Here is a 23,351-nt window from a genome sequence, read left to right as displayed (position 1 = left end):
TGTCCCATCGTAAATATGCCAACTGCCTATCGCAGATAACTGGTAGCAATTGAGCATGGGCTTTCAGGTGGGGTGATTGTGGTCAGGTCGTCGTAAAATGCGACTGGCTCGGTAAACGCTGTTCATGGTTACATCGACTGATTAGTCGCAGTGCCCGGAACGGCAATCACATAATCCTTCCAAGTTCCCAGTCAGTGATCCTGGGGGGTTTACGTCTAGGTACCGCGTACTGAGATTCAATGCTTCAAGATGCGCGCTCTCAACGGTTTCACCATTTTACGTTGCATCGCGCCGTTTCAATGTGTTTCCACACAGGGCTACGACCAGTGTGGATGAACGACCGTTGTCTGTTGTCATTCATGTCTCGGTTTATGTTTGTGTTGCTGTTCATCAACGACAAGCAAGAGATACCTTGGCCACGCCGTCGAGTCCGAGACTCGAGACTATAAACCTGAGATTTGCATCTGCAGTGAACCCTAAAAGGCATGCATGGGTCTAGATCTGTCTGTCCGACGTCAATTCTGGATGTCAGCAGGTTCCAAGGCTCCGACCTGGTGGATCATAAGCCACGCAGCATTCTTGAAAGTAACCACACTTATAAACAACTCCGAACTGGCTGAGGGGAACGTGGCACGATTGGAAACCTCTTGAATTCGTGGGTTGAACTTTGGATATCGCGACATTTTCGATCTCGGAGATGCTTCGGGCTGAGACATGTCCTGTCTCCTTTTTGTCCTAATGCGACAGCTCTGAAATACATATCATATCGGAACCTCATGAGGGAAGGTGATAAATTCTATCTCAACTTCAAACACTGACCGAGACATAGGATCAAGAACAAGTCGTCCCAAGGGCTGAGAACGGGTATTGATGCCCTTGCCTTGACGCAATTAACGATACGATAGGTACAACAAGTAAAGAACGCTATGGGAATCTGCCCTTTCGCCGCGCCAACCTATTTCATGCATGGACGATAACACAAGAATGTCGATCCAGAAACACAATTCCACCTTTCCAAAAGAGTCCATCCCTCACAAATTTGGGGTCACTCGACCCAGGCCGTTGACATCTCAAGTTGAAGCAACGCAACACATTCTTGTAATTCCGGTAAACTGAGGCGCTTGGATTATGGACAGCAGCCACCGTGTGCGTGTATCCATTCCTAACATCGCCTCTAGTACCGGTATATAGGCTCCTTGCTCTTGGGTGGTGGTCCACTTGGCGCATCGTAGATGTCATCGTCGGAGACTTCGTCGAGTCGTTGTTGTGCGGGCGGCTGGGCTGATGGTGTCGAAGCTCCAGCGCCGTGCATGTGAACCTTACCTATGGCACTGTCTTGTCGGCCCAGATAGCTTTCCGTGGGTTTGAAGCCAGGATGGAAGGGCTCGTATGCAAGGCGTTCGTGTTCGGAGTACTGAGTCGCTGTGTTGGATGGTGGTTGGACCGACGAAGAATTACCTGGCTGAGGGTCTGCAAAGGGATCCTCGGCGGGCTCTTCATAGGGTCGGTTCGAATTTCCCTCGCCATTCTGGGGTGGAGGGCCTGGAGGTGGTGGGTAAGAATGCGTCTCTTTACCCTTGCCGGAACCTGACCCAGATCCGTTGCTGAAGTAGTGATCGTTGCCGTTGGTCTCAGGTTGAGACTCTGGCTGCTGTTGGGGCTGAATCTGAGGGGTCAGGCTGGGCGACTGTGAGTCGGATCGTTCGTTCAGACCCAGTTGTTTCCGGGCGCTCAGGACAGCTCGCTTGTGCTGATTGAGCGCAGTTTGCAGCTGCTCGTTGGTGTCGATGAGATTCTCCATCGTGTCGTTATCAGGAGTGGGATTCTCAGACGTCATGTAGCCTTGGATACTGCGAGATGCGCTTGAGCATCGATCAGCAAATTCCTTGATAAGCTCGTTGTCGAGAATCTCGCCGGGAGGCGTATTCATGACAACTTGCTCCAGGAGCTTAGCTGATGTTCGGGCTTCTTCAAGTCGGCTGGCCAGCTCAATAGGGTCAGGCAAGCGCTTATTCGTGTGATGTCTCGCGAAGTAATTCTGCGAGTGTGGGTTTGGAGGAGGCGTGTTGAAACCGCCTGGCGACATCATGGGCTGCTGCGGTCCCTGTACCGGCTCGTTAGTATGTAAGGTCCCATAACCCGAATCATGTTACATACCCCGAAGTTCTTATAAGCTTGTTCCTTCTCCTTTTGCCACATTGAAATGAGCAAAGTCAAGTTTTCGTCGTACGCCTTGGTGTGCTGGAAATCATCGAGTGTTTCCATGAGAATCTGCCGCACGCTGGGGTCTCGTACAGCCTTGAGAAGTCCACGCGCAGTATCGACAAACTTTTGGTCAAGGTTCCGCGTGAAAGTCGCACCAGGGTTGTCGGTCAAGATGCGCAAGAGCATGATTGCGTTGTACTGCCATGATGGCTTTGAAAAGTATTCTTTGGACAGGTACTTGCGGATCAGGCGCGCGCATTCGGCGGCAGCGGCTGGGGAGGATTCGGCGGCATCGACGATAGGAGGGAGAAAGAGAACCTCATCTTGCTGTTTCGCATGAGATTAGCTGAGCCGTGACGTCTGAGGGGGCGACTGTAAAACATACCTTGGACTTTCCTCCAGACTCGCAAAATGCTTTCTAGGCTCTGGTCAGCGATGGCCAGACGGACGACACGGACGGCTTCGCAGGATGCGCGATAATATAGGGACATACCACGCTGTTGTGAGCTGTAGCCTCGGGTGTTCCGGCTGGTGTCGTGCCTGAAGGTGAAGCTCCGGAGGGTCCGTCAGATGCTCCTAAGACTTGTCAGCTCTGAACGTGTGCAGTGTTTATTTTGGGCTGCCTGAAACCAAAGAGGTCGATCGCAACGCAGCGCGCATGAGAATACGTACGATTGGAGACATTGCTGGCTTTTCTTCTGATGCTACCGAGCACCTTGCTCATACCAAGACCCTTCATGGACTTCATGGCTGTGTTGGAAGCTCGCGCCACAGCGGGCGACTCTAGGGGTGGAGGAATCGGGGGGTTTCTTGGAACAGGAGGCGAGATGATGCTGGAGTTTATAGCGGTGTTTGGTAGATGAGGAATAACAAAGTTGCTGAGGTCAAGTTGTGACTCGAAAAGTTGAAGATGTAGGGAAATTAAGGCTCAAATGGGAAGGCGCCGGGATGCAATGCAATTACTATCACGGTTTCAGAAGCGAACGGTGATGTTGGTTGGTCTTGGTACGTTTCTGCCTCTCGGAGCTGACGATGTTGGAGCGAGCGTCAAATGATTGGCGCCGTTGTCTGGGAGTAGCAAGGGTACTGATCCTTTTGGACTGGTTTGAAGAGGTTGAGGACAAAGTTGCTTTTAACTCGAGTGATGTGGTATAGTAGATGATGACAAAGCAACAAGGAAACACTGATTGTCCGGTGATGAGATTGTTGTTTACCCGTAACTCTTCTGTAACTGTAGCTGTACTCGTTCGTTTCTTCTTGTTGAGTCTCGTCGATATTCAAAGTTCGGAGTTGTTAAGGGTCCGTGATGCGCCTCCCGCTAATACAGCCCCGTGCGTCACCCACTCTTTGGGCTGGGATTTGCAGGGTTCTACAAGGTCGAAATAGAGCAATCTTGCGATAGGTAAAAAGAGTTGAAACGCGAGGAAAGAGAAGACATCAATTTACGCATCAAATAAACATAAGGCTCTAGACGATGGTCTAATTATCAACAAATATAACTACTCTAACCCAACTGTAAAGCGGCCGCCGTTGCACAGCCTCATCACCCTACGCAATCAACCCCTCTCTATCGCCGCCGTAACACATGACATTAGCATTCCCTCCCCTCAGCATTAGTATTGGCATCGTGTCTTGGCTTCACTCTGGGCTTTGTCATGAGATGTGCCGGGCCTCTTTCTCACTATCGTTCATCAGAGAGACGGACAAACAAGAACGCGTGGCATTTCAATGTGCGGAGTGTTCATCTAAAAGGTGAAGATCCGCGTTATCTCCACAGTGGGAGCCGTTCTTCTGGATCTCTAACACGCGGCCCGAAGTTTGAAAGCTGGAGAGACTGTTATAGTGCACCCTTAAACATACAGTAGACGCCGTTGAATAGTGAGTGGCAGAATGTGTCAAGTTGTAAGCTTGAACTGCGTAAGCCTCATTTACTAAGATCATGCTTGTCTCAAGAATCTGACAACCAGAGATCACACAAGTCGTGGAGTTGGCAGGGGTCTCGCTGTGTTCGTTAAATTGCTGCGGACTTCAGGTTGTATAGACCTAAGTCCGACAGACACTCAAACCTCTCGGCAGTTTTCTTTGCGCCGGTGTAGCCCACAAGCGAGCATCTGATAAGCGACGCCGTTTCCTGTCGCCCAGGCCTCCAACACATGCTCCCACGACACCCTCTTGTAGTCAAAGTCGTGTCTATTCTTCATTATATGAAAAGCTCTTGACCGCCATGAAAAGTCTCCATAACAGACGACCGCTGGTCATGGCCTCTTGGCGCTAGCTACTGACTGACCACCCTCCGCCTCCTAGTCTTCGTCATCACCCTCGTCGTCCGACTCATCTTCCGAATCCGGTGATATGTCCTCCACAATCAAATTTCCTGACCGTCCAATCTTCTCCCCCATCGTCACTGTTGTGCTAGGTTCGTACACCGTTCTGGGGAGAATTGAGGCGATTCGGAACTTGTACTCGTGCTCGTACTCCCTCGGCTTATCACCACCCGCTGCACCCTCCTCTTTGAGAACACTGTAGCACTCCACAAAGGCATACAGGTCCTCCAGGGAGGCATCTTGGGGGAACCGCCGCACAATTCGGCCGATACCCGATTCCTCGGGCATCTTGAGTGCGACTCGTACCACGCTCTTATCGCTGGTTGGTGGCTCGGGCACAATAGTTGTTGCTCTCCATGCAATCCATTGCTCGCGCTTCTCCTCGAGTCTCTTTGCTGCCTCTGCTTCTTCCTGCGCGCGCTTCTCTGCTGCTGCGGCGGCGGCCGCTGCTTCTCTCTTCTGGCGTGCGCGTTCTCGGTCAATTGCTAGTGACCGTTCGTAGGCCGAGTCTTGCTCAGTTCGTAGATTTCTTGTTACTTCCTGGGCTGTTCGCTCTGCGCGTACTCCATCCAGATCTGCACCGTACTTTTCAATTGCTGCTCGAAGCTCTGATAGGTAGGTGGAGGGGGGCATGGGTCCAACGAGTCGCTTGACGATCCCCATTCGTGTACTGCCCTCCTTTGGTGTAAGGCAAACCAATGCCGAGAAGGGAAATTTGGTGCAGATATACTCCTGAGCCACCTGGTATGCCTCGGAATCCAGGACGTTTCCGCCCCACAGAATTATGTTGTTGGAAGGATCTTTGATGAAGCTTACAACTTCTGGTGCCAGTAAAGTCTCCTTTACGAAAGACTCGGTATCGTCGTGCTCAGGCGACATCAATACCACAAGCATAAACTTGAGGTCCTTCTTGGCTTGATCATGCGCCTGAGCGACCCCGCCCTCGAAGAAGGGTAACTCGTTCTCTCCATACTCCTCTTCGAACTCTCGCTTGAATCTCGAGGCAGTGTCTCGAGGCATGAGAGGTCGTCGACCATTGGTGCCTCTGAAGCCTGTCGAGATTCTGCTCGTAACAGCCCGCGGTCGAATCGAGGCGGGCAAGAAGGACAGCGCATAGATCAAAGTCCGAAATAGAGTCGAGGCAGCTCTCCAGCCTAAGCTAAAGGGTGTGAGGAGCAGGCCCAGCAACCATGGTGTTCGGTTTGTGACAGGGTTCTGAGGCACGATTCTCGGAGCTAGATCAGTGCGCTGTCGTGGTGAAGCTCGAGGGGCACGAATTGCCTCATCAAAAAGGCTCTCTTGTAGGTTCTCGTGCCGCGCTGTCGCTCGGGGTATTTCTTGTTGTGCTGCAGCTACTGGGTCTGCAACTTCGCCGTCGAAGAACTTGGCGATTGCGATCTATGATGTATCGTCAGAAGGATGAAAAGGAGCAAAGAAGCGAGTTTGATACCTGAACATTCCATTCGGAGCGTCGGAGAAGCGGAATGGCTTCGCCGATCTCTTGGTTGGTCACTTGTGTATATTGATCAAGAGCCTCCTGCTGAGTAGTGGACAGTTGTCCCAAGTCCATGTCGCCTTCAGCCATCTTGTCAATCTATATCATCCAGACTGCTCTTGTTACAGGGTTCGAATAATGTCTCTCAGGTGAACAGCAAGAAGAGGGGAAAGGAACCGAGTTCAAATGTGCGGGAACGAAGATTGAATGCGGTCTACGTCTCGCTTGTGGTGTAACCCCACGGTTTTATAAGATCCAATACATTGGGCATTCGTAAATAAGTGGTTGGAAGATTCCGGCTTCGCTGCATATAAAGTAGAAGAAGGAGTGTGAAGAAAGATTAAAAATTTCAAACTGTCCGAGGTAAAAAAGAGGTTTAAAATGGACTCGATTGAAGTTTCTCATGTACGTGATATCGAAAGACGAGAGCTAGAGATGAGGTTGACGAATGATGGCATCAAGCGCGCCAAAGCTAAAGTGGGCGGGCTTGCTTATCAAAAGTCAGATTAAACCCGTTTTGGGGTGGGCTATTCTTCGGGACAATGATATTATTGGTGTCTTCCATAGGAACAACGAACTGGCTTGAGGTTTGGCGTCATGACGTGGAGACACATGTCTAAGTATACTTCCATACAAAAATAATAGAAAAGATACTAGGATTAAGCGCATTGCTTTGCTGGGCTCGCGACACTGCCTGCAGGCTTGTTTACCCAACCCAACTGAAGTGTCTAGTTCCTCCACCAAAACTGCCCCCCCACCGCCCACATCCACATCCGCACCTAATCCAACCACTCGTTCAACTCCTCATACCTACCTTACCTCAACCTCACCTCTCCTCCTCCCGACCTCGCAAGACTTTGCTTGCTCCCGCTACGAGAGGCGACGGTCCGCGCCTTGTCCCCCCTCGAACACGGTCGTTGGCTTCCCGCGCTTTAATCACTGTTCAAGCTGGTCTGCAACGGCCAGCCTCTGGACCCCGCCGTTCGTCTCGTTACTCCATGGGCGGCCGCTCGCCTCGATCAATTGAACAATGGGAAATGCTTGCCAGAGTCAAGTAGGTGCTGTTTTTGTCAGTATTCGGCCTAGGTGCTGTGGGCATTGTTATCTGCGCCAGATCGTATCTCAGTCGGCAGCTTGCTAACATCCTCCTCTTTCAGACGTCGTAAACACAGCCAAGCGGGCTGCACTACCTTCAGCACTATATAATTGACCATGGCGACTTCGCGATATCAAACGGCCGATCTGCGACGCCAAGTTGGGTCCCCGAGACCCAAGGGACGCGGTTCGTTTGCCCTTTCATCCATCCCACGATATCGACACACCCCACCAACAAATCAACTCCAACATGAACGCTGACCTGCGCTCTCCAGAGAATAAAGATACACTATGCCGAAACGTACTTATTTATGGCCATTGTCGATATGAGGACCAAGGTTGTGCCTTTAGTCACGACCAGAACAAAAACAACTCCAATTCAGACTTGTAGGTTACTCAAACTTTTGTTTTGTTTGTTTGTTGTTTTCGGGATGGATGGACCCGACCCATGATGCGACAGTTCGCAGTACCCAAATTGGATCCGACTTCGCTTGACTTATAAAGTTACACGCTTCAGCCATGAAAGCCTCGCGCTGTCGGTTCAATGGTGTGTTTGTTAATGAGGCTTGTAAGTGATCATTGTATACAGTGGTTACATACTTTTCTGCGAAGACAGGAGGCTTCAATGCTGCTGCAGGAAGGACCGTATGTCGCATGACCTCTCCGCTCATCGGCCGATACTCCCTCATCACCAATGACTTGCCAACTTTACTTCAACTCTTCCAAAACACAACACTCCCATGTATCAGCAGCCCTGGTACTGTATCACTACTTCAGGCATATAATATCCCACACTCTCTCTTGCTCAAGTTGACTCTTGCGAGCTGCTACTCCACATTCAGCAACTCACACTGCGATTCCGGACCTCCAACATGGCTAATGATGATGAACCCAGATCCAAGAAAGCCCTCAATGTTGAATCGCCATCTTTCACGCCCGCTAGCGTTGGGAGTAAAAAGGCCACCTTCTCTTCACAAGCTGCCAGCGCTCCAGCTTTTACACCACGTGGCTTGGGCTGTATGTCCCCCATAAGTACCCTCGTTCTTGAGTCAGTCAACTGACAAAATGTTTGTGAAGCCGCTACCCCGGTTGGGCCCCAGGACGGCGACAGCAGCGTCTTCAATCCTGCAACTGTTCGCGAATTTACCCCTAACTTTGACGTGAACAGCACGGTATGAACTGTCACTGCCGATATCGAGACTCCGCTAATTAGATAGACTACTTCCGCAAATGGCTCCGGCCAAGATGGCGGGATCTCTTATGACCCCTTCACTGTGCCTACTATGAATCAAGGCATTACTACTCCTCAGTACAACCCCTATGCTGAAGATCCAGGAGCTCTCGGTGGCCATGGGCCAGGGTACTTCCCAGCACAAAATGCATTTGCTGCTCCTGTTCAACCTCTGCAACATCACTTATACTTCCCCGCTGGGCAACGTCGAGATGATTTGATGCCATATCATCGTGTTCCTCACGACTTTTTCATCGCCGAGAAAGATCGAGTTGAGATTGTCAATAAACTTGAAGCGACTGGCCAAGTTCTCCCCAACTCTCAGTTACCGCAACTCGACAACTACCACAACTTGGTACCCTTGGATACAACCCATCGGAAAAATGCCAATATCTTCGGCTATCCGAGCTGGGTATATAAAGCTACACAAACCAAGTCGGGTCACACTTATTGTCTCAGGCGATTAGAAGGCTACAGACTCACCAACGAGAATGCCATCCGGCTTGTCAAAGAGTGGCGGCGCATTAACAATGGCAGCGTGGTTTCTATCATTGATGCGTTTACCACCCGCGCTTTCGGGGACAGCTCACTCATCTTTGTACAAAACTATTTCCCCCTTTCCAAAACACTAGTTGAGGCTCACTTGACCCCAAGCAGTACCCATGGTACACGTTTCCAAGCTAAAACACCCATTGCTGAGAACGTCCTGTGGGGTTACATCTCACAGATCGCCAATGCGCTCCAGGCTATCCATTCGGTCAATTTGGCAGCACGATGCATCGACCCTAGCAAGATTATCCTTACAGACAAAGGCCGCATCCGTCTCAGCGCATGCTCTATCTTGGACGTCGTTCAATATGATGCTCATCGATCCATTCAAGAGCTTCAGCAAGAAGACTTCATTCAATTCGGCCGGCTATTGCTCTGTCTGACGACGAACACTCTGCCAGTCCATCTCACTAATTTCAACATATCTTTGGAACAATTGTCGAGGGTGTATTCAGTCGAACTGCGGGATACTGTGCTGTGGCTCCTCACCCCTCAGCAACCTCCCGCTCAGAAGGGCATCGACGAGTTCGTACGCGGAATTGCTGGTCGTATCACATCCACGTTTGACCAAATTCTACAAGCCAATGACAAGGCCCGCGCCGACGTCATGCGGGAGGTGGAGAACGGTAGGGCAGCCAGACTGATGATGAAACTCGCAACTATCAACGAGCGATACGACTTCAACGGAGATCAGAATTGGTCCGAAAATGGTGAGCGGTATATGCTCAAACTCTTCAGAGATTATGTTTTTCATCAAGTGGATGCCAACGGTAATCCAGTTCTGGATATGGGACACATGCTTCGCTGTATGAGCAAACTAGATATTGGGACGGAGGAGAGGGTTTGTCTCACCAGTCGAGACGAACAAACCAGCTTCCTCGTCAGCTACAAGGAGCTTAAAAAGATGCTGGCGAATTCCTTTGGAGAACTTGTCAAGGCGAGCAAATCAGGGCGAAGCTTCTAGTCCCAACAGGGACAACAACCTGGCTCGTGGCAACTTTCAGAGAATCGCGGTACAAAGCCTCAATACCCACGAGGACATTAGAAAAAGCCAGACCGAGAGTGGGGGGCTAGAGGTGGTGGTAAATTGATGGGTATTGGTCCTAGCCAGTCTCGTGCAATTTCTATTCCCACGAGGCCAAAGTCCTACAGGGCAACAGAATATTTTCCATGGAAACAAACACATCAGGAGGAAACAGGGTCTCAAAGCGAATCAGACCTGTCACTAGAGTTTCCCAGCGAGTTATGCCAAAGCTTCGAGAGGAGGCTAATGTGCTACGCACAGGCAGGCCCAAGCAAGTCTCCGTCATTGCCTGGGGATGGATCAAACGACGACTTACAGGAAGGATTGAGTCCTCAGAACGACAAGGTCGCCCCGGCTGTCAAGAAGAAACGTAGAAAGAAGAACAGGAGGGCCAGAAAAACAAAGAGTACCAATTTTTGAGAACAGATTCTCATACAATCACGACACGTTGGGTACCTATAAAGGCATCACCTTGGATCAGTCAAGCACTCAGGACTGGCACAATCGCCAGAAGGTTTCTGGCCTCTTGTCATATGATGCGATGGAGGTTGGGACATTGGAGGCAATCTACAGATTCATGATGTTCTGCCATGGCTGATGATGTTTAGACTGTGTGTGTATATGGCAGAGGTTAGGGGTGGTTCTGGAGCAGAGAGAGACGAGATAGCGAGACAGAAGTAGCGTATTTGTCTTTTCAATATGATATATTGCCTTCATTCGTTACAATATTCTATGAAGTGGCGGCTAACGTGATGATTTCACGGTTGGTGCCAGGGGTTTTTGTAAGATGCTGCTTTTGATGCCCATGCATAAGGTAATCCAAAATACCCTGGTAGTAGCTGGCGGTCTAATTGTGTCGCTCGGTTTCTTGAGTTTAAACCAGACTTGACACGGCCGTATATATTGTACCAGCTCCAGGTTGGATGGTTCGTTGTTTGCCTTTGTCGTAATATTCGTTTCCAGCTTGATAACAGTTGAGTCCTCAATCATCCTCGGCCTGCACAAAAGGGTTGGCAATCTCTTCGCTGCCGTCGACTGGGCTGACGAGAACAAGGAGAGTACCTCGAACAACTACGAGGCCAAGGGATCGAGTGGAGTCGTTGCCTTCGTCGTCTGCGGTCATTGTGTTAGCTACGAGTACTTATCCAGAAACGGGTAGAATATTGATCAGGACATGGTTTGTAGGAGTCGCGCGTCATACCTCGAACAACCTCGTGTACATCATCTAGTACCAGGTTCATAAGAGCATCATAGCCCTTCAATGTGCCTTTGACTGAATCAGAAGTTAGTGACTGCGATCCCCTGGCGCGCAACTCGAATAAGCATACCCTCACGACCGCCGTTAAACTTGACGGTGATCTGCTTGTCCATATACTTGCCCAAGTCAAGAATGTTCTCCTTCTTGGGTCTCTCGCGCTCCTGCTGGGCGCCTCCCGCGCCGCCTCCTCCACGACCGCCTCCGCGGCCACCTCGGGGATGCGATCCTTGGCCACCGCGGCCACCTCGGTGTGAGGGTCTATCGGACATGGCGTATCTTTTTGGGGGGGGTTAGATTGAGGAGATGGGGTGTGATATTGGTGGTGAGCCTGTGGTTTGGGCTGAGGTTGGAACTTGTGATGGCTCTGGTGGGGTGAGTGGTGCTAATACGATTGTGGAGGTTTAGGGGTGTGGATTTTGGCTGTTTGTGGGCAGTCATGTGTGAAATTGGGTGAGAGTGGATTGTGAGAAGAGAGCTTGACTTGAGCTTGATACATACGATTCGACCAATGAGTGGCAGGAATTAGATACAGCAACACTCACTTCTTCATGTGAATACGATAATCATAACTCACACCGCGTAATCACCTGGTCTAGTCTGCCGACTGCAGGAAAGATATTGATCATCAGAAACAAGTCTAACAAAATGTAGGACAGCTTTGTCGATTAGTGATGGTCACTTACCGACTTTCAGTGCCGCGATACCGAGCGTGATACTATTGGACCTGTAATATAGACGCAACTGGAAGTGCAAGTGCAAGACGAAATATATCGCTCGCGTGCCTCGGAGACCAGCGTCGCAAATTGCAGTAGCAGATCGACGAGCGGGATGATACAGCGCAGCCAGTGCCAGTGATATTGCCTCACTCATCTGACTTGAAACTAGATCCATGCAGCTCGAGTGAGCTTGTCTCTTTTCCTATTTACCGCCTGTAGTAAATCATCCCTCCCTCCCTCCATCCGTGCAAGCTACTCTACCTTGGGGATTTGCAGCAGCACAGCCTCATACAAAGATCCCGCGCTGGGACATGCATTAAGGCGCCTATGTACAGATTGACAGGAGTGATATGCGACTCTCATTACAGGTATATGAGCTGTTTTTTTGCGTGTACTTGACTCCTCAGAGGAGGCCTCTCAACATCCATCATGAACTGTCCGAAAAAGGAAATCAAGCTACAGTAGCACTGTGTCTTGAGCCCGCTGGCCCGCCGTTACCAAGCTGTAGTTAATGGATGTCTGGGCGGCTAGCAGTGGTTGCGGTACCCAGGTATAGGGCATCACCAGGGCATTTGTGTTTGTGTCCCGTCTGTCAGTTTCGAATTGGTTGCTACTACTGCCGCTCTTTGTCCTTAAATCCTCTTGGCCTACGGAGTACCTTGTTGCTTCTTTTCTCTAAACTTTCCAAAAAGAAAGCCTTTCATCCTCAAAGGAATCATCAACTATAGTCGTCCTTTTCAGGCACTACAAGTCGGAGATTTTGGTGTTGACGTGCCCTTCATTCATACCTATCCATTCAAATTACCTTAACCAACTCGACCGTTGTCACTTTCCATCGGCCTCGCACCTCGTTCCGCTACACTCTTCCCCACATGGTCCCGATTCCCCGGCACTTTCTTCTTGCTCCAAGGCTCCCGTCTCTTTTCCGTATTTCCTTGTGCTTCTCCCCCAGCCTGTCCAATATTTGAACCCTTTTCAATCTCCTTTTCTCACTCTTGAAGGCTCCTCTTCACCCACTTGGGCTCCAACGTTACCCGTCATAGCTCACTGCGTTATTTTGCGCGAGGGATTTTCTGTGCTGGAATAAAATTGAGACTGCTCCACGGAGAATCTACAATTGTTCTCCTCTTGGCGCCCATTTACCTGCATATCCAAGGTATCTATCTATCTGGGGGTACGGGCTCTCTAATACTACTACAAAATCGACATATCCTCTCGATTCACCGTCAACTTATTCCGGCTTCATTCCGTCGCCATGAATATCCAATAACCGCTGTCGTTGTCCCATCCTCTCTCTCTCTCTCGTCTCTTCCCTCCTCTTCAGTCCCATCCGTCAATCGATCAATTGGAATCCCCGTCGCAACCCCTTCGCGACCTTGCCACTCACCTGACTCTAATTCGTCCTCTGGTCAAATCTCCCAGAGAAGCTTTGATATCTATCTCCCTATTCTGTCCACTTTTCAGCGCAGTCCAGGCAGATCTGTCTGCTTCACAGGGCATTTCAGGGTTCAATCTCGGCTAGGACATTTGTTGGTCAAGCGTAAGCGCCTCAATCTGTCACACGGCATCCAGGTTTGTCTATCAATCTCGACCCTTTGGTCAACATACCACATTTACACCCATCAATCACCCATCATGGGCCATACTTCCGACTCGGAACCTGCAAAACGAAAGCGTGATATCGATGATGCCGGTGGTCAAGGTCGCGCTCAGCACGCACAGCACGCACCTACATCTCTTCAGCAAGGTATGTCCAGTATGACAACAGCCGCCAAAGGCTGCACCATATTGTGTCGCCTCAAATCCTGAGACGTTTCGTTTGTAGCACCACATACGAGACTGTCTTGTTTGCCTCGACCTCGTCGTCGTTGCACACTTGCATGTGTCTCCGTGTCTCCTACATTCTTCAATGCATGTCGTTGCCTGATGGCACGCGCAAACGAGACGGCACTTGAAAAGCCGATGCTCTTGGTTTGACTCCTCGCCGGAAGTAGCGTTCAGCTCGACTCCTCCAGGGACGCACATGCTTGTTGCTTTTGTATCCGGCTTTTCTGTCTTGGTGCGATGGCACAGCTTGTTCGCTTGGGGGATATGCTAACCCGACCTCAAAGGCGTTCCCGGTTATATCCACTATCTCCCGAGATCAAATGCATCGCATTTGAGCCTCGTACAGGGTGACGCAGACACATTTGCCGACATCATCGGTCTGATTGGCGAATATGAGAGTAAGGATGCCAAGAGAGTCGTTGAAACCATTAATGTGATACCATTTACTGACGTACATCAGACGTGTTGGACAGGCATGAGAGTCTTGCAGCAAGTCTTGGGGCTAAACTCACCGGTCCAAGACTGTTGAGAGGCATTGAGAAGTTTTTTGATGGGCCAATCAAGACGACACCACTTCAGCCCTTCTCCAACCCTATAAGTTGGCTGGATGTTGTCAGTTTTGCGAGATCAAACCCAAAGGATTTCACCCTCGTTCAAAAGGCGGATGGCACCCGATGCTGCCAATTTGTTCTCAAAGGCTCACAGGTGGAGATTATGGAGGACGATTGGCGGTTGGTATGGTCTGGCGCTTTGGATCGGTTCCCCCTGGATCACCCCCTCGAAGAGGATGAGACTGCAGAACTGGCGACATTGGATATTCTTGAACAAAGAACATCAATTCTGTACAAGAAGGCTGACGAAGTGGCGGCAAGAGCTCGTATACTTAACCATCGGCTGGGGCAGAGGAAGCAGGATATTCGTCGACGCAGGAGCACACAGGACACACCGCCGTCACGATATCAGCCCACTAACAGCACCGGTAGTAGCAGTTCACAGCGAACGGCCAACTTCAGCGCCGGCTATGATTTACATGCGGATTTGCTGCAGCAGTTTCTCGCAGCTTCAGCTTCGCCACCACCATCTCGGTCAACTTCAGTTACGGGAATTCCTATAACCACTTTGAGTCAGCCATCTCCTTCGCACAGCGTAGCACACTCTCAAGCACACGGTCCGAGATACAGTGGCCATGCAGCAGAGGCAACAGTGCAGCCTGTGATGGACAGCCGCGAGGCAGCTTTCCGGTCTCTTATTACACAAAGAACTGACCAGCTGGGTAAGGGGGATGTTATCAACCCACCATGCGATCGCTGTCGGCGACTAAGGGTTGAATGCGTCAAACATTTGACAGCATGCTCAGGATGTACCAAAAAGCATGCAAAATGCAGTTGGAAAACAGTCACAGATGACGAGTTCCGACAACTCAAGCGAGACATGGGTCTCAGGGATGAAATGGATGTTGATGGGCAGTCAGATAGTGGACGAGTTCCTGACACATTAGACCCCAAAGACGGGCATTCAAGTCGACTTGGAGAGAGGCAAGAAGCAGGCAGAACGTCCGGGGATAGAACACCTGGAACATACGGTACCGATGAAGGTTCGAGGCCTCCTAGTCGGGACAACGGGCATCTTCCTAGTACAATGGAGCCGTCGACTGCATCGATGCACCGATTCGATCTGAGTGCAGAACGACATCGGCTCCCTTTTGGAATGGGGCAGTCAGCTAGGTCAGATCACAGCAACCATTCGGTCGAAACACTAGCACCTGGATCAAACGCCACGGGATTGGCGAGTTCGCTGGCAACACCTTCGAACAGTACGTATAGGGGTAGTGATGGTTCATTGAATCCTTCAGCCAGCTGATACTGCATCAGTCAGAATAGCCCCGCTGGCGTTTTACGCCTGAAAGTCCCTACTTGTGAGAGTCAACACATGGAGATGGCTTGACAAGGAAGAAGAGTGTGCGAGAAGAAGTCAACGTTTTATGAATTTGATGAATATAAAGACATTTGAAATCTGCTTCAGGCATCTCATCACATTTAAAGAACTGCCGTTATTTATGTTTCGTCATTTTTATCTTGGCTTTAATCGGCTTTACACATGGCAGCCTCTGACCCACATATAAGGTTAGTACTAAGCTAAGGCACTTAAGTTGCGGTCGAAAAGAATACGTACCTACCTTGGAGACCCGCTAGCGCCACTTCCATTGCGGATCCCGTCGAGACGCATCTCATCCAGTGGCAGCCGTAGAAAAAAAGTTTTGGCAGAGGGCGATTAGATAAGGCACTAATGACCTCTTCTACCGCTAATGAGGTGCCACTGCTGCTAATGCTTCGCTGATTCATGAAAAAGATTCTCCATCTTTCCCAATCACCAGAGGCGATTCCTCTTCTTCAACACATACTTGGCGACCGAGCCCTTGTCTTATCGCTCGCTGATGATCGTACTACGCCTGCTTTCTTAATTATACGGCATCGACAGGCTTCACTACAAGTCGCTCTTATCGACCGACGGTCCCGCGCAAAATCGAAATTTAACGGCGAATCGACTGAAGGAACGAGTAAAAGCAACAGAACAACCAGCGTTGACGGAATCCAAGGCTCTCCTCTTACTTCACAACCGAAAACTGCACCTCACCATGTCACACCATCAGCCTACGTCGCACGCCATGTCCAGCCGCGACGAGAAACCATTCCATCATTCCCATTCACCAATCGATCACTCGGCACTCATCCAGTCGCGGGAGACTGGCGATGTAATTCCTGATGACACACCTATCCAGGGAAATGTTAAGGCATTGCCCTTTGCTAAATCATGGGTTCACATGTTTGCTGGCGGGTATGTAAGCCTCCGTATGCTCCCCAAGTAGCTTGCGACAACTTGCCAAAAGACTAATTTGCGGGGAACGACGAGACTGACTTGATTGTGTTCATAGTGTTGGAGGTATGACTGCCGCTGCAGTTACAGCCCCCCTCGATGTGCTAAAGACCCGATTGCAATCCGATTTCTACCAAGCCCAGATCCGAGCTCAACGCGAAGCTCAAGCTCAAGTCATTGGCCGACTAAACCCTGCCCGGGCCGCTCTATATCACCTGAACGATACACTCCAGATTCTCGGCTCAGTATACCGGAATGAGGGTTGGCGAGCACTCTTCAAGGGTCTTGGCCCTACCTCAGTTGGGGTTGTACCCGCTCGATCCATCAACTTCTATGTCTACGGCAATGGAAAACGCTTAATATCTGAGCATTTCAACAATGGTGTAGAAGCGCCTTGGGTTCACCTATCGGCTGGTGTAGCAGCCGGCGTCATTACCTCGACGGCTACAAACCCTATCTGGATGATCAAGACTCGGCTACAGCTGGACAAGAATGTTGCAGCTGGCGGTGCACAAATGCGCAAATATCGCAATAGCTACGACTGCATACGTCAAATCATCCGGGACGAAGGTATTCGAAGTCTCTACCGTGGCATGAGTGCTAGTTACCTCGGCGTGGTAGAGTCAACGATGCAATGGATGCTCTATGAGCAAATGAAGGCGTCTTTAGCTCGCAGACACAACACGATCGTTCGCAGTGGTCGTGAACTGACTTGGTGGGATAAGACTGTCGACTGGACTGGAAAGGGTTTCGCTGCTGGAAGCGCTAAGTTGGTCGCCGCTGTTATCGCCTATCCCCACGAGGTACGTCATCGGTTTGAGACATTGGAATCTTTACGGGATACTGACGAGGATGAAATAGGTTGCGCGAACACGACTTCGACAAGCGCCTATGGAGAATGGACTGCCTAAGTATACCGGCCTTGTTCAATGCTTCAAGCTCGTCTGGCTTGAAGAGGGTGTCATGGGTCTATACGGGGGTCTGACACCTCACTTGATGCGAACAGTACCTAGCGCCGCCATCATGTTTGCCATGTATGAAGGCATCCTTCGACTGTTCCACACACCTGCGTAAACCGTTCTATGAATGAGAAACGCGCTGATTTTGCACAAAGCGATCAAAAACTAGGGCACTACCTAGAACTGATCCGCTCATCGATATCCTGTAACACTATCCGACACGAGTCGCTATGAAGCTTTGAGAGCTTCGCAAACACTACTCGCTCTTGTATCAATGTACAACACCCAAGGTCTTCAAACGAAGCCGGGACATGAAGAATCACGAGAAACTAACAAAAGGGGAGATGGCGTGGCTAAGGCATATTGATTTTTCGGCGTTTGGCGAGTGGATGGACCAGTAGAGAGGAAAATGTAAACACCTACACTCATGCTTCGGCTCATGCTCATGCTCACACAGAGGCCATGTACGAAATTATGTATAATAGGAGAGGCGCCTCTATTTTTTTTGGATATCATCACAAATCGGCGATATGGTCATAAATATATCCCCATTCTGGAGAAGGGAAGTCTATCTCCGTGGGATGATGATTGGAAGTCAATATGAATGAACATGAAAACACTTTGCTGATTCTGATGTTGTGTTCTAAGCAATGCGCTTTGGCTTCATGGTCTGGGTCTCATGAGTCGGATCACTCCTGTAATTCAGAGTAGATGATATGGATACAAGACAACCCATCAGCACATCAACGCCCCAAGCTAAAGAAGGTAGTCCCAGAGCTTTGGATGTAGGATGGAATGCAAGTTGAAAGAATAGTTTTGGACTGAAAACATAATGACTGGACCAGAGTTTGCTTTTCCCACACGAAACAAAAAGAGGATAGTATGTACGTGAAGAGGAACGCCCATTCCACCATCTCCTGTCGTTTCGTTTACTTTCGTTTCCTTGACTTTTCTCATGTAGTCACGGGGAGGGCATGTTGTCGAGAAGGGCTTCTCGCTGGTTGAGAGCCGGATTCCGCTTACGGAGCTTTCGAGGTTGGCGCGGAGCTGAAGTTGGAGATGGAGAGCGAGAGCGAGAAGAAGACATGGCTTTAAAAGGCCAGATCAGACGGAGGCGTCACCAGGCGTTGCGATCCCAGTTAGGGTCTGCGGTTCTGTGTCAACCTAGACATCATGATGGCAAAGATGGACATGGCGGCAAACTCACCCTGGACAAAGGCAGCCAGGACCTTGCTCCCTGTCTGCAACAGGGGGTGACCGACGACGATCTTGAGGAACTTCTCGAGGCCTGCGCGACGACCTTCGATAACATCGTCGCTGAAGCGGTTGGTGAAGACCTTTCCGGGAAGAGGAGGGATAGTGACACGGGCGCTCTCGCGCTCGAGAATGTCGCGGAAGTACTCGAAGTCGGAGTATCGACGACGGACGCTGCTCTGACGGAGCTTGAAGGCGGGAATGTTTGTGCGGCAGAGGATCTCGTAGTCTGTGTACATGTGACGGCCCATGCCATGTGTTCTTGGGTTGCGGACCTATAATGGCGCTTTTTAGCATATCCTGCGTGTATTGCTTGTCCGTCTGACGATTCATGGTCGCGGATATGGCGCATGAGGGACAAGGGAGCGCACCTCAATCTCTAAAAAGTTCTCGGGAGGACCGTAGATCTCGTCAAAGCTCTGCTGTCGCGTATCGGGCATGGATTGCAAGATTGGTCGGTGGAATTGTGAGCCGGGCGCATCGAGGCCGGAGTTGTCCTGATCGGACGCCATGGTCGGTGATGTTGTAGGGAGTTTAGTCGTTAAGGTATAGGTATTAAGAACTAGAGATGTACGTCGCAGTCGACTATCGGCGCAAGGAAGAGGCTGAGGCTGGCGGTGACGTCGTGTAGAGTAGAGAGAGTCTGATGTTCACTCAAGTTCAGGCTGTCGCATGAGATGAATGAGTTCGGAGGTAGAAGTGGAAGAGGGTGGAAAGAAAGTGGAGGTGGGGGAACTAGGTAGGATAGGGCGGGGTACTTGAGAAACTGGTGGAGGACCAGGGTAATCATAAGTACCTTTTTGTTGTTTCCTTGGTCAGTGATATGACCGTTTAAGAATATGTACGTTAACGGGCATCAACAAAGCCTGTTTCGGGTCACTCGGGCTCCGTTTTGTTGATTGATGATTTGTTTGTGTAACCATGAGCGCTACGACATTGCATCGTACAAGTCAAGACAGAAACGGAGATATCCAACCAATAGATAAACTTGAGACCTAAATATAGTGGCTAATGTATTTCTGAGACAACATTGGTTCACTTGGCCTGTGATTGCGGAAGAATTGATCATATTGTTTTATATTCAAGTAGTAGGGCTCTGAGTGGCTCGTTAAGGGCGCCAGATAGCACTCGAGCAACAGTCTAGAATGCCTCATTATATAATATCGATCCAAGCTGCGTTGACGCGGGGCATCTTGACTTCTGATACAAGTATTTGCCCCCTCATGAGCATGGTCAACAGTCTATCTGTCTGTCTTGCGACATGACATGACATGGTTGAAGATGTACGTTTCCGATCATCTCCTGGCTGCCCATTCACCCAATTCTCAGCCAATCTACTACCTCGGACATTCTCGATTCGGCATCTCCAAAACTCTCGTGCAAGACTGAGCTGCATCAAACAAGTATAAGCCCATATGATTAACGAAACGCCATACGCCAGATGTGCCTCACCTTGGGGCCTCAACCTACAACGCCTACCGCGACATGTAGTTTTACACATGATCTGTGTACACGAGAACAGCATGCTCCCTTGAGGGGCTGGTCTGTTTCTCTTCTTCTTCGTCGTCATCGTCTCCGAACGGGTACAATCTGCCCATCAACCGAGTTCCTCACTTCTTGTCAGCGAACTTTTGGTGAATAGCGCGGATCTGATCTTCGACGTTAACGTTCTGCATATGACCCAGCTGTGCTTGGCTCTTGGCATCCATGGCACCATCGTAGCTGTGTATGGCAGCCTTCTTTCTGCGCGCTAGCTCATCCTCAGAAATGGCCTGTCCAGTGACAGGATCAAAAACGTCGCTGCGCTGGCTGGCAAGTCGCTTGAGGTTGTTGGCGACATCGACATGTATCGTGTTGGAGGATGCGTAGCGTGTGTCCGCCTTGGCCTTCTGTTCCTTCCAGCGAGGATCGAGAAGTTCAACTGAAAACAGGTTAGCATTCTGACTGAATAAAATGTTAGGATGGTGCACTCACTTCGCATGTGAGCTTCGAGCTCATTCATGGGAATCTGCTGTTTACAGTTAGGGCACAGCGCTGTCTGCGCGCCCTGTCTGTTGGCAGCCTTTTGTGCGGCACGAGGTACGTAGTTCTCCTTGATCTTCATCGGAGGAGCGCTACCACGTGCTTCAGCAGTAGCCTGTTGTTTTCGTGCTTGTTGCTCTGCGCGTTCCTGGATACGGCGCTCCTCTTCTTCTTCTTGGGCTGATCGCTGCGGTTGCTGCGGTTGCGCTTGTGGACCAGGAGAGTATGGCTGAACAGGAGGGGGCATTTGAGCGGGTTGGTAGGCTGGCTGTTGAGGGGCGATGGGATAGGGGGCGGGTTGATTGGGGTATGCGTTGTAGGTCGTGTCTTCGTCAGGCATGGCTTCCTCGATTCTGAGGCTGGCACTGATAGACGCATTGTTGCGGTCCTCGAGCGAAGCGTACTGAAGATCGGACAGGTTGGTGGGAGGTGGGAGGTTGGCGTGCTCATCGGCCTCATTGAAAGTGATTGTCTCGACAACAACGAAATCGCCCCAATCGATCATCGCAAACTCTTCCTTAGCCTTGACCTCTTCCTCCTCCTTCTTCTGTTTTTCGGATTCGACGTATTTGGCATATTCGGCTCGTTGCTTGGCGCGGTTCAACACAAGGAACTTATCGTTTATGTTGGCTTCGAGCTCCTTTATGCGCTCTTCTTGAAGCTTTCCGCCTTCTCCACCGAGACCGCTTGCACGTAATAACGTTGTGTATTGGTCGATAATATGCTGGAAAAAGTTGTGGAGAGTGTGGTTAGGGATGAGGAAGCCAAATTGTGGGTTACCAGCTTCGCGCTGAGCCAACTGTGTCATAAACTGTCGTCCATTCTTGGCTACAAATAGAGCCGACAGTTGAATCACGTCCAGATCCTTTCGGTTGATGCGAGGCGTTCGCGCAGAGAATAGGTAATCGGCAGGCTTCGGGGGTCCCTGAGGCTTGGGAGCCTCGGCCGCAGGCTCACCCACGCGACCAGCAGCAATCGCTGTACCACGTCCGCTCTTAACCTCATCTAGTCGCCATTGGTAGAAGGGATGGTAGGCATCGGAAGGGTTGAGAAAGCTGAATTTCGGGTTTGATCGTTCCTTTTCGCGAATGCGATCTTCGAAGACGGCGCCGTTTCGCGCCACATAACCCGCTGTCTTTTCAAGGACATTTCGAATCTCGCGAGGAGGGAGGACTACTCCAGCAGGAGGTTTGATATCGTCGAGAGCATTTGCGGCGGCATCGCCGTTGGTTGTTACGGCTGCCATTGTGAGGAGGACGCGCTGAGAAAGAGGAAAAAGGCTGATGGAGCTGCTAGTGGAAGGCAGGCGACTTTGGAAATTTCGAGGTGTTCTGGCGACGCGAAGCTTTGGTCGGCGAATTGTTGTTCCGGGTAGTTCCAGGTATCTACCTACAATCACCTCGACTTCATTAACGACAACTTTATTTTGGCCTGCATGTAAGTCTTGTTCATGAGAATTAACGAAGTACTTTGGTTATTCGAGTAGCTCGAGTCTGTAAAAATTCACTGTTTGTTGTTAAATTGCAATGGTACTTCCAGGGCATTGTACAAAACAGTCTCTGCCAATCCATTGCAGCAAGTTCTTCCTTTGAGCAGACATATGCTTCTCTCAGCGTTAAGCCTGATCAACAAATGCTCTATCCGGTATAAGCTGTTTGGTACTATACTTGAACAGTCAGTTAAGGTACATGGGCTTCTGTGGCTTAGTTGATGGTCGAGATGCCGATACCATTGGCCAATCTCTATCATGTTAATTGGTTATGTCCTGAGTTACTTTGTACACCTTGATATAGGGTGTCAAAATAAACACACTAAAAGGCATCTAAACTTATCCTAAGCTTATACCAGGTTATCAAGTCTTTTTATCACTTAGAGTTAAGGTGCTGAGTTTTCTTCCATCCCCTAGGCACGATTCCAGAGTGTGGTAGACACTTGTTTCTGCAAGAAGGGTCTGAGGTTATCCTGCTTCTATTCGTGACAGGTTTCTCCCGTGATTAGATCCTCCAACGGCTAGCTACCTCGGTGGTTGTCTCAACCCTTGGAGGGCTACCGCTTTAGGCCATGGTTGAGATTGGATATGTGCCATCAACTTGAAATGCCCAATCTCTGGCTTATCGTGTTCCTTCGGATTACTTCCACAACTCCACGCACAATATCTGAATCTGGATATGTACCCCGCAATACCCTAAATGACGTTTATCGTCTGCCACGGAGCTTTCGCCGTTTTCCCCGACCTACAACCCCAGGCTGGCATAGTATCTTTCAACACACCACCGGTATTCGGCATTCAAAACCGCGATCCAGAGTCCAGACCTGTCAAGTCTATCAGGGGGTCTTATCAATAGCCTCATTGGAGACAGAGTCTGGTTAAATACCAGGGAGTTTCTTCCAGTGGGAAAAAGTAAAAACACCTGCAAAACTGGAGTGGGCTCTCGGTATAGCGCTTCTCCGTCGTCGACACAGCTGTCGAATAAACCCCTCCTCTCCTTCATGAGATGAGATGCCGAGCCAATTCCTC

The 23,351-nt window shown here is 50.1% G+C and overlaps 8 protein-coding genes across 8 annotated transcripts; 3 read left to right on the top strand and 5 right to left on the bottom strand.

The window, feature by feature from the left end:
• Nucleotides 1-1,174: 1,174 nt before the first annotated feature.
• FMAN_08654 (uncharacterized protein) lies at nucleotides 1,175-2,944 on the bottom strand (the record flags this gene model as incomplete). Its single annotated transcript, XM_041829408.1, has 5 exons — nucleotides 1,175-2,104; nucleotides 2,158-2,532; nucleotides 2,591-2,623; nucleotides 2,699-2,781; nucleotides 2,878-2,944. 5 exons carry the CDS (start codon nucleotides 2,942-2,944, stop codon nucleotides 1,175-1,177), a joined length of 1,488 nt encoding a protein of 495 aa, XP_041680174.1.
• Nucleotides 2,945-4,505: 1,561 nt separating this feature from the next.
• On the bottom strand, nucleotides 4,506-6,114 carry FMAN_08653 (uncharacterized protein; the record flags this gene model as incomplete). The annotated part of the gene is made up of 2 exons (XM_041829407.1): nucleotides 4,506-5,927; nucleotides 5,980-6,114. The coding sequence occupies 2 exons, from the start codon at nucleotides 6,112-6,114 to the stop codon at nucleotides 4,506-4,508; spliced, it is 1,557 nt and encodes a 518-aa protein (XP_041680173.1).
• Nucleotides 6,115-7,991: 1,877 nt separating this feature from the next.
• Nucleotides 7,992-9,863, top strand: FMAN_08652 (uncharacterized protein; the record flags this gene model as incomplete). Its single annotated transcript, XM_041829406.1, has 3 exons — nucleotides 7,992-8,136; nucleotides 8,197-8,291; nucleotides 8,337-9,863. 3 exons carry the CDS (start codon nucleotides 7,992-7,994, stop codon nucleotides 9,861-9,863), a joined length of 1,767 nt encoding a protein of 588 aa, XP_041680172.1.
• Nucleotides 9,864-10,905: 1,042 nt separating this feature from the next.
• On the bottom strand, nucleotides 10,906-11,450 carry FMAN_08651 (uncharacterized protein; the record flags this gene model as incomplete). Its single annotated transcript, XM_041829405.1, has 3 exons — nucleotides 10,906-11,036; nucleotides 11,125-11,196; nucleotides 11,252-11,450. 3 exons carry the CDS (start codon nucleotides 11,448-11,450, stop codon nucleotides 10,906-10,908), a joined length of 402 nt encoding a protein of 133 aa, XP_041680171.1.
• Nucleotides 11,451-13,532: 2,082 nt separating this feature from the next.
• On the top strand, nucleotides 13,533-15,584 carry FMAN_08650 (uncharacterized protein; the record flags this gene model as incomplete). Its single annotated transcript, XM_041829404.1, has 3 exons — nucleotides 13,533-13,644; nucleotides 14,009-14,122; nucleotides 14,185-15,584. The coding sequence occupies 3 exons, from the start codon at nucleotides 13,533-13,535 to the stop codon at nucleotides 15,582-15,584; spliced, it is 1,626 nt and encodes a 541-aa protein (XP_041680170.1).
• Nucleotides 15,585-16,359: 775 nt separating this feature from the next.
• On the top strand, nucleotides 16,360-17,672 carry FMAN_08649 (putative mitochondrial carrier protein; the record flags this gene model as incomplete). The annotated part of the gene is made up of 3 exons (XM_041829403.1): nucleotides 16,360-16,559; nucleotides 16,657-17,401; nucleotides 17,460-17,672. 3 exons carry the CDS (start codon nucleotides 16,360-16,362, stop codon nucleotides 17,670-17,672), a joined length of 1,158 nt encoding a protein of 385 aa, XP_041680169.1.
• Nucleotides 17,673-18,674: 1,002 nt separating this feature from the next.
• Nucleotides 18,675-19,323, bottom strand: FMAN_16001 (putative GRD19 protein, involved in retrieval of late Golgi membrane proteins from the prevacuolar com; the record flags this gene model as incomplete). Its single annotated transcript, XM_041829402.1, has 3 exons — nucleotides 18,675-18,703; nucleotides 18,765-19,086; nucleotides 19,183-19,323. The coding sequence occupies 3 exons, from the start codon at nucleotides 19,321-19,323 to the stop codon at nucleotides 18,675-18,677; spliced, it is 492 nt and encodes a 163-aa protein (XP_041680168.1).
• A 1,098-nt stretch (nucleotides 19,324-20,421) lies between these two features.
• Nucleotides 20,422-22,079, bottom strand: FMAN_08648 (uncharacterized protein; the record flags this gene model as incomplete). Its single annotated transcript, XM_041829401.1, has 2 exons — nucleotides 20,422-20,732; nucleotides 20,786-22,079. 2 exons carry the CDS (start codon nucleotides 22,077-22,079, stop codon nucleotides 20,422-20,424), a joined length of 1,605 nt encoding a protein of 534 aa, XP_041680167.1.
• Nucleotides 22,080-23,351: the final 1,272 nt, after the last annotated feature.

The sequence above is a fragment of the Fusarium mangiferae genome (genome assembly GCF_900044065.1).
Source record: "Fusarium mangiferae strain MRC7560 genome assembly, contig: FMAN_scaffold004, whole genome shotgun sequence".
In the NCBI taxonomy this organism is placed as follows: domain Eukaryota; kingdom Fungi; phylum Ascomycota; class Sordariomycetes; order Hypocreales; family Nectriaceae; genus Fusarium; species Fusarium mangiferae.
This window is presented reverse-complemented; position numbering and strand designations above follow the sequence as displayed.